At 38.6% G+C, this 12,721-nt stretch overlaps 1 protein-coding gene across 1 annotated transcript in view; it reads right to left on the bottom strand.

Annotated features, from left to right (window-relative positions):
- Smp_025550 (putative protein arginine n-methyltransferase) overlaps positions 1 to 3,088 on the bottom strand; it is an 8,500-nt gene extending 5,412 nt beyond the window's left edge. Inside the window, exon 1 of the mRNA XM_018789500.1 lies at positions 1,558 to 3,088. Coding sequence (XP_018654937.1) covers positions 1,558 to 2,115 — 558 coding nt within the window. The 5' untranslated portion in view covers positions 2,116 to 3,088. The remainder of the gene's footprint in view (positions 1 to 1,557) is intronic.
- Positions 3,089 to 12,721: the final 9,633 nt, after the last annotated feature.

Below are 12,721 nucleotides of genomic sequence, written 5' to 3'. Positions count from 1 at the left end.
CGAAGTGCAAAATGTTACTTCAGGATTGGGTTGCATCGACACCTGAACTAATGATAGGGAGTGAAGTAGTTGAGCGTGTAGACCACTTCACTTATCTTGGAAGTCTCATCAGCCCTTGTGGTCTGGTATGTGACGAAATCTCAGCACGGATACAGAAGGCTCGTCTAGCTTTCGCCAACTTGCGTCATTTATGGCGTAGGCGAGATATCCGTCTAGCAACCAAAGGACGGGTTTACTGTGCAGCAGTTCGCTCCGTCCTACTCTAGGGCAGTGAACCATGGCCGATAAGAGTAGAGGATATTCGTAGGCTACTAGTGTTCGATCATAGGTGTCTTCGAAGCATTGCTCGTATATCCTGGGACCACCGGGTAAGTAATGCAGTTGTTAGGAAACGAGTACTAGGTAGGGATGGCAAATCGATTGATGAAGTAGTGAAACTTCATCAGTTGAGATGGCTGGGACATGTGTTACGTATGCCCGACCACCGACTGCCCCGACGTGCAATGTTTCATGGTGTAGGAGTAGGTTGGAAGAAAGCTAGGGGTGGCCAGACCAAAACGTGGCACAAATCAATGAAGTCACTGACAAGTGGACTGGGCCATGTTGGTAGGTGTAGACTACCTGGTTGGGATTCGCGAGATGACAGCAACCGATGGTTAGAGACCTTGAATGACATGGCTCAAAATCGTTTGCAATGGCGAAGATGCATCCACTCTTTGTGTTCTACCAAATTCTAATCTTCTGAATTCCTCATGTCTTTATCTTTTTCTCTTTCCAAATTTATTTCACTGTACTATACTCCTTCAATAATTTCTTGAAACCCCTAATCTTTTGGATTTCTGATTATACTCCTACTACTTCTACCACTATGGGATTTGAATCGACAACTGCATCTCTGTGCTAATGTGGTATGGCAACTCGAACTGATGTACGTACGTACGAAGTTCTACGTTGTGACTGACTGACTGACTGAATGATTATAGTTCTTTTAATTATTGTAATAATCAGATTGTTATTTTAACGTTTAGAAACAGATAAAGTTTAAAGCCAAGTTTTCCTTATTCTGACTATAGCTTTCACATAGACTCTGAGGTCTCCAGTATCGCGCTTACAGTTCTAGTAGAATATCTGTAAGACAAATTAAACCCTACAATGCGAACAACACTATTGCGGCTAACAGTTATTCCAAACGATGTGCATAATTTCATTTCTTATCCATCTCTAATTACTGAGAATGTTGTCAGTTTGAGGTTTATGTTTTGAATTTAAATCGGTCTTAGCCTTTTACCTTATAGTTCTTAGTTATTATTGCTAAAACAATGTTTACTTCTAAATCCATTGATGTTTTGCCTCTTCATTGATGTCAAGTGTAATGAATGGTATGTCATTTATACTCATGTCTGGCTAGTTGAACGTAATAAACATCTACCCACAGTTAACTGATAGAATACATTAGCTAATCACAGGTAACACATCGAATAGTGTGACTACAAAACTACGACCATTATCAGACAAGTTTAGGCTTTAAGATTCGCAGTTTAAAATCTATTACCTTACCTGTAAATAAACCTGGGCAGCACATGGAATAAGAGAAGCATCGGATGTCAGTAAGTGCTTGGCTGCGTGTCTGTATGTTTCTAAGGCACCTTCACCGATCAATTCGGTATCAAACAATTCCGCAACCAACACGTTAGCTTTGCAGGGCATATCTAATCCAACAATTAAATCAGTGGAGCGCTTCGGTATTACGTTAATTTTGTCACTAAACCCATTGTTCCGTAATATATTTAGTGCGCACGTTGCCATTGGAAGAAAGGATTCACAGGCAGTAACTAAATCAGCTCCAGCATTGACAGCCATCATACTCAGTAAACCAGTTCCGGTTCCAATATCGAGCACATGGACAGGATTTTGCGGATACTGCTGTTTAAGACGTTTAATGGTGTGTTCTATAGCTAGTCGATACTTATGATTTCGATCGGAATCATGAAGCATATCACCATATCCAGATCGAGCTATCTCTTGGTTAAATTCATAATCTGGATCCACATCTTTCCACTGCATTCTCCCAACAACAGGATTAAATTGTGGAATGAAAATATGCTCTTTCTTCATTGATGGTAGTCGCACTGTCAAACTTCGACAGTAGAGGGATGATAAACTTGAGAAACGAAGTAACTTAATGGTAATTAGCAATATATTGTAAGAAACTGTTGCTGCTGCTACGACTGCGAAACTTCTGAAGTGTGGGAAAGTGGATATTTAAATATCTGGAGAAAAAGCTAATCATATAAGTAAAACTTCAGAAAGAAACAGAAACTAGAAGTGTATACGTATATTATGTCGCCGAACTAGGAAAGTAAAAAAATAAGATAGTGAGGAATAATTTTGAATGTAGATCACTTTGATAAGCTAGCTGCCACATATCTACAGATTTGTCGGTCAATTTACCATTTTGTTCGGTACTTTTAAAGGCAGCGATACAACTTGTTTACAGAAAATAAGTCATCTTTAGGTCACAGGACATGACTTATTCGCGATGTTATATTAACAAGACCCAGTCTATACATGCTTGGGTCTCATTAGACTAACTCGAATGTTTATCACTAGGATAGAAGGACACCTACTTGGGAAAGTGACGCGTCAAAATTAGAATTCTTCGCCGCATCAGAGCCATCACTCAAAACTGGTGGAATAAGTAAAGAAACTCAATAGGAAATAAGACAAACAATAGTACTGATAACTCGACGGAAGAAAGACAACACCGAGCTGACTTTACAAGAACAAAAAGCTTTGAAGAAACTCAGGACTAGAGGAAATATTGTCATAGTTCCAGTGGACAAAGAACTCACTGCAGTAATTATGGACAGGAAAGAGAATATCAAGAAAACCGAGAAACTACTTGAGGATAATAGCAGATACAAACCGATGGACGCACAAATCCAGTCAAAAGGTTAGACAACGAAATCTCAAGGACTTTAGATACGCTTATCAAAACAGGACAAATATCAAAACAAGATCAATGGAGAATGAAATCCAATAGACCAGTACTCCCTCGATTCTACGGTAGGCCGAAAATACACAAACCAAACATCATATTACGTCCAATTGTAACACTCCCCGGAACCCCAACATAAAATTTGTCAAGGAGAAACTTCACGACTATTGAGATATTTAGTGAATTCATCCAATCATTTCATCAAATCTCCCATAAAATTACTGGATGAGATTTAGGATATTCAAATCAACGACGAAGTGATGATATTTTTCTATGCAATAGTCTTATTCACCTCGTTTGAACTAAGCTTAGCAAAGGAATTTCTATCCTCGATTCTCACCAACAACACAAATCTCGCAAAGTACATGAAGCTTCAAAGTCAAAGTTTACGGGAACTCATAGATATATGCTTAACAATATATTTTCAACTCAATAGCAAAATCTACGAACAAACGAAAGGAACACTGATGGGATCATCAATATCAAGACTTATTGCAGAAGCAGTGACGCAGAAACTAGAAGCCTCGATCTTACCAGTGATCAAGCCAAAAATTTGGATTCATTATGTGGACGACACATTCATCGTCAAAAAGGACGAGCTGGAAAACACGATCTGATCAACAACGTTCACAACGGAACAGGAGTAAAACAACAAACTACCATCCTTGGATGTATTAATCGACAAGACCGACACAGGAAAACTGGAGACACAATTATATTGGAAGCCGATCCACACAGATCAAACCCTCAATTACAGTAGCAAGAACCCAAGAGCTCGCAAAATCAACTGCGCACAAATTTTGTTCAAGAGGGCGAGAACTCACTTGCAGAGCAGAAAAATGAAGAGAAATATATGAAAAATACCTTTCTAAAGAACCGCTACCCAATCAACTTCATCAAGAAATACCAACCAAACGTATCAGCGGAAACAAAACCAAGTACAGGGACCAACAAATGGGTCGTCCTACCATATATAAAAGGCATATCAGAAACTACAACGAGATTGTTTAAGCCTTTTGGAATAGGTGTAGCACACAAACCAAAAAATCACTTCCACCGATCCTATGCATACCAAAGGACGAGATGATAAAATAACAAAAACCGAACATCACCTACAAAATAAATTGCTCCAACTGCGAAAAACACTATATCGCGCAGATCGGGCCCTCTCTTCATCTTCTCTTGCACGAACATCAATTAGCGGTCAAACGCCATGACATATCCTCGCTTGTATCAAAGCATGTGGACACATTCAAACGAAAAAAGTGTTGAGATCTTGAATAGAGGCAATCCTAAAAACGCCTGAGAAATTTTGGGAGCTTGAAACTCAGATCAATTAGCAATCAACAAGTACATCGAAATCGATCCAGTTTATCAACTAATCAGAAAACTTAAGAACAAATATAGGACCGAAAATCAAATCGATGGGAGATACAACCAAAATAAAGAAGTAAAAATTGACAGGTTGAAGGTCAACAATAACCATTCAACATGGAGATTTACAGGACAAGCTGTGAGTCGTATGTGGAGAAATTCGAACACTTTGTTTTTACTTGAAGTTTGTGCTGATGATGTCGTTCAGAATAACGATGAAAGCTCCACGACCAAACCATTTAGCTCAGAGAACACAACTCCATCAAAACCACCAGGATCTTTTATCCCTTTTAGGAATGCAAAGGTTTTTCACTTAACCCCCAAACCTCTGTGATTCCTTGGAGGTTGGCCTACAAGCCTGAGTCATTAATTTTGATGACGAATGAGGGGATCCCCTCGAGTTACAGAATGAGTTATACACATCCTATAACCTAGGTTTTCTAGTCAATCCCTTCGAATTATGAACGTATTGAATAAGCGAGGGTAAATATCGAAAGACTGAACTTTTATTGTGTCTATATCACTTCATAATAAGTTCATCTGATGAGCACAAACAAAGATAAGTACAAATGCACAATTACTATAAACTGTCAAGTGACAAACGATCCGTCAAATTATTTCGCAGTCTCTAATACCTTGAAAATAATAATAAAGACTAGTTTTGTCCTTAATTTACACTGTAGCTGTGATAAATAGGACCTGAAAGTTAAGCGCCACACAGTAACGAGGAATGTAACGTTACCTTTATAAGATTGCAAAGATCAACCCTCAGTAGCTTTATAGTGAATGAGTGACCTCTTCAGTGAACCAAACGTTTATATACAAATGTTCTGTTATGAAATGAATCCGACATTCAATTACTGTAAAATAATGTGTGCTTCATAGAAACTTTCGTGTCATGAATCCCTATTGAGAGATGAACATACTTCTGCGAACCCTTTAAGTGTATGTTTTAATCTATCCGTAACCCAGGGTCGTCTATCAAAAGACTGGAAGAACGCCATAGTAAGTACAGTCTTCAAAACAGGTACAAAACATAAGCCTGAGAATTACAGACCAATTAGCCTAACTAGTGTGGTTGTTAAAATCTTAGAAAAGATTATTCGGAAGGAGCTGTTAAAAGTATCTCGATGAAAACCGGATCATCTCGGAAAAGCAGCATGGTTTTAGAACAGGTTACTCTTGTCTCACAAACTTATTAGTCGCTTGTGAAAGCTGGTGCGCTCTTAAGGACCAAAAGTTACCTATAGACGTAGCTTACATCGATTTCAGCAAAGCTTTCGACAAAGTTCCGCATAACCGGCTGTTATATAAGCTAAGGGATGTCGGGATTGAAGGCAATCTATTGATGTTGGTGAAAGACTTCCTAGTTGGGCGTCAACAAAGAGTACGGGTGAACTCCAAGTTGTCTAGCTGGGAAACTGTGCTTAGTGGAGTCCCCCAGGGTACAGTTTCGGGGCCAGTGTTATTCCACCTGTACGTAAATGACCTCTATCGTCTACTGTCGTCATCGGTCTTACTCTATGCTGACGATGTCAAGATATGGAGAGCGATACAAAGCAAGGGCGATAGCTTAGAACTCCAAAATGACCTGGAGAGATTATCTGAATGGTCCCAAACCTGGCAATTGCTGATAAACACTTCCAAGTGTATTGTGATGCATATTGGCCACCAGGGTACAGATACGCACACGATGAATAACACTGAGTTACCTATTGTCCAGGCACACAATGACTTAGGCATCATCGTTAGTCAAGACTTAAAGACTACTGCACACTGCCGTGCAATAGCCGCCAAAGGTTTTAGAACTTTATGGTCCATACACAGGGCTTTTAGGCATCTCGACGCTAAAACGTTTCTGACTTTGTATACAGTGTTCGTACGTCCTAAACTTGAGTACTGCATACAAGCAGCTAGCCCCTGCTTTAAAAAAGACAGTGAACTCTTGGAAAAGGTTCAGAGAACAGCAACTAGGCTGATTCCTGGAATGGCGAAGCTCCCGTATGGTACTAGACTGACCAAGCTAAACCTATTCCCGCTGTCATATAGAAGAATCAGAGGCGACTTGATTACAGTTTTCAAATTGCTTAATGACAAATTTACACCTGATATGCCCTCATTTTTCTTGTCTTCCAAAACAGAAAGTCTACGAGGACACTCCAAAAGAGTTCACAAGCCCAGAACGAATTACTTGTCAGCTGAGTACCGACTTTCCCATCGAATAATCAATGAGTGGAATTCATTACCTCAGCACGTGGTTGAGGCTCCATCCGTCGACTTTTTCAAAGAAAGTTGGATCAGCTGAGAGACCATAATTGCCAGGACTAACACAGGCCATCAAGCCTCCTGTCCTTTCCAAACTGAAACTGAAACTATCGAAAGAATATTGTCCATGTTGTGAGCCGCAAACTACCTAGATCTTTCAGTCTGTCAAAACTCAGCCTTGGCTTGTCAATAGATTCAAGCATATATACAGCCCAAACAAACAGCAAGGAGACATAAAGGAAAAAGATTGTGTGAGTTCCAGTCTGTTTTTCTTCCTTATCGTATGTTGGTGGGTAAAATATCTTTTCCAATTAAATGTGGACGAAACTAACACTACTTTTGACTTGAAGGTATTAAATTTTATATGATCCCCGCAAAGCTAAACTTTTTGGGATAGTTCCCAATTTTTCCCCCAAAGCAGGGGAAATAGTCAACATTTTGGCCTATTTTCTCCTGAGTTCACACTAAATTTTCGAACGTGATTTCTCTTTTATTCACCTTTTTGTTTGGTTTGGTGGTGTTGGTTTTGTCTTCACAGTCATATACAGTTTACCAGCGTAAATTTTTTGTTTCTTTAAAATGCTTAATACTTTAGGGAAGTACCGTGGAGTTCAGCTATGCTTCTGCTGCTCTTTTCAGCCCAAATAAACGTTGTGGGCTAATAAGTGTTTTCTGGAATTCCTGCCTCTGTCGATGATGTGAAGTTTTGGAGCAACGTGAGGTGTTGGGTTCACTCCCAATGAAGACCTGACTACTCTTCAAGTTCGAGTTCGTAACGAGGGTTAGGGACCCATTACATTCATATGTGCTCATATTCTTTATTAACTTCCAAGCATAAGTTCTCTCACAACTACTATAGTACGACTGAACATATGTGGATCTAATATTTTGTAGATCACTGAAATGCCACTTCCAGAACCTTCAGTCCCTGCCTCAGACCACAAACGAGTCGACTTGTAGTGTACAACTATAATGTGTCTGGTATTCTCCGATTAAATCTGATGAGGTGCAAGCATGGAGCCGTTCATCCCTAACTGAAGGTTAATGGAAGCAATGTCTAATTCGGTGCAAGTTTACCCATCTATTCTACCAGAATAATGGACCTAATCCAAAATTGTAGATTTGCCATGATATGACTGCCTTATCTATAAGCTCTTACTCGGAAGTTCCATCGTTCTCTATACTGATTAATCCCATCGCGACAGTCAGAAGCATGTTTTTAAGGAATTTTGATGAGAACATTAGAAAATCCGTGACATTTCTGGGCCTATTATACTTCAAACAGGAACTTCAATGGCTTTGATCACGTTATTAGAATCTAGCAATTCATTATATTAGGAAGTATCGAAACTAAGACTGGCCCTACATTACATTCACGGAATGCGTTGTTAAGTAAATATAGTGTACTGCATATAGAATGTCATCCGCTTGGTGGATAAGAGGAGCATTTAAAGGAGTTATTTTAAAAGGGATATTAATTTCGTTACTGGTGGTTCTCAATATTTGTATTAACTATCGCTTTTCTGAAAATGTGCTGCGCTACGCTTTTCTGAAGATAACATGTGTTATTTTTGACTTCCTATGTCATAAATTGTGCATGCAGTAGATTTTAGGTAACTTCTGTATATATTCATTGGACTTTAAAACGTTTGGAATCACATTTTTCAGTTGTTCTTATACCACTTACATCCTAAATAAAATGACCTATCACCGATGGAGTTTGAAGGTTATTGGGCCAAGTATGATTGATTTAGCAATTACCTAGATGATTGGATGATGTACAGTGAAGCCAAACAATGTTTTAATACCAATAGGTGACTCCCAGAAATGTCCACTTAAAACCACACAGAACTAGATGAACTAGGTGTATTATATTTTCACATATTGAATAAAAGTTTACAAAGATATTATTGCTCAGCAGAAACACCGCATAACCTGACATTTTTAGTCAAACTAATCTATCTATCACTTCCAGTGTAGACAATAAAATCATGAAACGAGTTGTATGATGTCCGAAGTGATGTAGTCTGAGTCATGTAAGTCTCCAGTAAGGTTGTGACTAATTGTCCCTTTCCATCAGTAAATACAAAAAATGTCTGATTTGGGTACGGTTTCGATCAGCAGGACTATAAATATGAATTACTGCACAATATTTACACCTGTGAAACCAGAATGCTATACAGCTGACAAAGTTATTCAAAAGGAATTCATACAATCATATCTAAAATATACCGTGCGTATAACCCGTCAAAGAACTCAAAATTAGTTACTATTCAGACAAAGAAACTGTTCCTGGCAAATGAGGGACGTGATTCTGTCAGCTAACTGTCAGATGATTTGATTCACCAAAGGCAAATAGCCAGAAACTTTGTACAAAGCGTCAGTCTTTAGAGGTTGTAAATGTAGAAAGCATTTTTCAGCATTAGCACCAGTGCCAGTAGTCAAGGCCGAAGTATTTGATCAGTTATGAGATTTAGTGAAACCAGCAGAAGTATGGCATAAGACCTTGCTTTGACCAGTCTTGACCCATTTGAAACATATATTATCAGTAAAAGGATATAATTTTGGTGAGAGAAATTCTCTACCATCAGTCTCTCTATAATGTGTCGTGTTACTAGAAATTTCACCCCGACTCATTCACTGCTTTTCTGTTTAGTTCTAAACTAATGTATGTTATAACATATCCACTGGTAGTAATTCCTGCCTAAATAATTGTAAAGTGTTCATTTCACTGGGATACCGATACGATTTCTGTGCGACTCATTGCTAAATAGAAATGAACAAATTTTGCTCCAAAAATTCAATGTGCCATGCAGTTCGACAAATCGGATAGTAGAATTTTCTCCCTGAAACTGAGGTCAAAGATTTTAATGGATACCTGATTGAGAGGGAGTACTTCATAAAGAGATTGCAATTTCAAAGTATTCTCTCTGTTTTTTAGCACTTCTCTTCAGCACATCGATCGACAGATCTATGTTTTTGGTCACTAACCAAACTTCTTAGATCTTTATCTTGGCTAAATGCTGGTTCGTGAAAAACCCACGACAGTAATTTTTTGCAGCATGGAACAAATAGTATCTACCCGCCAATGTCATAGGCTGGTTACAATACGTGTCCTTACATAGCAGTTGCTCATTTAAAATCGAACGGAATGTTATAAACACTAAGGCTTGTATAAATAAGTCTATGACAAACAAGGACACGATTCTGTACTGCCTGATGAATAAACTGACGTCTCGAATGAAGTACACTTAATTAGGACTTTTTAAAGTTGCATAAATCCCGCATTCAAGTCACCACTACACAAACTAAGGAAGTCCTGATTGATTACTCCCAACAAGATATTTATTTACCTTGAAAAATTTGTTCAAATATTTCCGCGGTGACCTAAATACTGTATGATAATAATAATATATTTCTCCAAAGGCAGGTACACACCGTTTTTACAGGCATGATCTGCAAATCACAACATTTATTGGCTCACAATATGATTTCCAAGTAGGTTTGTTAAGTAGATTATATCAATAAAAGTAAATAACAGTGCATTCGTGAAGATGTCTTGGAGCGTTGATGATTGGGTTTATGCTTTAGTGTTACACTGAGTACATTCTTTAAGATTTTTTTCCAAAGTGACATCGCGTCCACACTACACACCAGATCCACTCTCGGCGTGATTGTGTTAGAATTCTGGTCAAACAAAGTATTTATGCAATACGACTTTTTAGATTTATAATTGTCACAAAGTAGATTTGTGGAGGACTATGTGTGAACTATGACCTTGAGAGGGCACGTACGTCAAGTTTGTTCCAAGCGTCAAAAGCTCAATAGCTGTTCCCTGAGAGCAAGACCCTGAAAAAATAGAAAAAACAAAGGAGCAGCAAGGCACTTGGATATGAGCGCTAATCAATGCTTAACATTTTGTAGTAGAACAGACAGATATGATAAATCAGTAGATTAAACCCATACTACCTCTTGTTGCCGGAGTGAAATGTGGTTAGAGCCTCCAGATGAGAGAATGCAGTAACAAAGAACAATGAGTTATGATATTTAACAAGGTGGAGTGGGTCCAAACGATGGAAGGGAAGTCGAAGCTAGGATAAAGAAGGCTGTTTATTAGAACGCAACATGCATCAAGAGAGTGGAGTGAAAAGAACTTTATAACTACATCCTTTATTGTCTGATTTTTTTCATCTGATGCCAGCCATACAGTCCTAGTGTAAAAGTCCGAGTTAACATGTTATGGGTCGTCTTAGTAGAATAGCTAATCCAACATAAAATTGGAAACATGAGTCTGAATAGTAAGTGTAAGAAAACAACCTCAGTAACAATGACTGCTTGCCTCATCAAAAACCATAAGGAGCCTAAAAACAAACAAGGTGTTTTGCTCCACAAACATAGGTGGATTGAAGTCATCGTCCTCACCATCAATGCTTGCTGGTCAGTAACTCCACCCTCCCTCCTTTTGTCATGTTAGGCCCATTTAAGCTTAATCTTGGATACATATATTATACCTCACATAATGCTCTGTTTCACATCCTTTTGGAAAACACTATTTTTGTAAGTACCATTTTACAAGCTCATCAGACAGTTACAAATTACTGACAGTGGGTAAGGCTTCGACGTAATGCTTTAAATGACTATAGTATGAAGTATTGGTTGCCAATCAGAGTATAGACATTAGGAAGGGTATAATGTAGGACAGTTGTTTACCAAAGTATGCGGAAAAGTATTGAAATATGTGAGTTATAGATAAGGTAACGAGTGATGAGATAAAATTAGTGTTAAGTCAACGTAGTGTACAGGAGAGTATAAAACTGATAAAGAATAGACAAGAAGGAACTCACAATAACTTGGTGCTGATGTTATTTTGTGCTATCCTAACCAGTTGATGGGTAACATCCCATAAATGCAAGACCACTGGTAGTAGGCAGCCGATTGTGCGGCTCTCTTGAATCTTCAGGGTAGTAGTGAGCGTCTCTTAGGGACTGAGTTTATTTTAGCAGTATCGATAGGTCCAGCGAGTTACCTGTGTACCACAAGTAAAATATTAGGGAGGATAAAGTATCTAATACAACTGAAAAGTAGGAAAATAAGGCAGACCGAACTTAGAGTCCAATTCGGCCTATACATGTAGAGAGCATATGATGTCTGAGTGGGACGCAGATGTTTTCGATAGTGCAAGATCGGTGCAAGAGAGGGCTTGGGCAATGAGTCATACAAGCGCATATAATTCGTCTATCATGCGTATTTTAGAAAGAAAACTGTTCCATATTATTACATACTTGATGAAGAAGACGTTTTCTTGAGTTTTGAACTATATTTCTCAACTTTGACCGCGGAATTCGGGCCCCTTGGACAGACTTATGTGTAAGTCCTTTTATGTAATCCAACCCATAATCTTAAAGGAACATGAAAACCTTTAATAACTTCAATTGTGTGACTAAGTGGTGGCCGAAGAAATCTCAGTGATGTCAAAACATGACAACTCAAGTATTTATTTGCTTCTCTACTTCACATAGGCATTGTATTTCCTATCATTCTGTATTCAATGTGTGCGAAAATATTACTTCGCTCTCCAGATCTTTTGTTCCACAATCTGAATAAAGTCCTACTACTGTCATTATTCTGGATCCTTCCAAATAGAAGGCAAGGGTTACTACTAGAGTTAAAAACCCATTTTTCTTGTCTCTTTATACTACCTCCAGGTTTTAAGTTGTCTAGGGCAGACTACTTTCTTTTTAGAAAAGAGATGTAGTCATGTGCTTGCCTGACTCCAGCCTTGAAGGCTTCATGTTTTTGTCATGTTTGGCATCCCAGTTTGTTCTCCTCTGGTATTGCTGAGGCTCAAAATATAAATGTTATTAAGGTCTCAGCAACATGATGAAATAATGGTGAAATACAAATGATGAGAACCCCGCTCCGAGGGATCGGGTGATTAGGTCCTAGAAGTTGCTTTCAAACACTATATGTAGGGCAATTAAACACACGACCCATTGATACGGTATCCTACCATTCAGAAATGCGAGCTATCGAGATATCGACTGAAGCGTAGGCGGGAAAACTCAAATCTAGTCATTGTACACA

This window comes from Schistosoma mansoni, chromosome W (genome assembly GCF_000237925.1).
Source record: "Schistosoma mansoni strain Puerto Rico chromosome W, complete genome".
In the NCBI taxonomy this organism is placed as follows: domain Eukaryota; kingdom Metazoa; phylum Platyhelminthes; class Trematoda; order Strigeidida; family Schistosomatidae; genus Schistosoma; species Schistosoma mansoni.
This window is presented reverse-complemented; position numbering and strand designations above follow the sequence as displayed.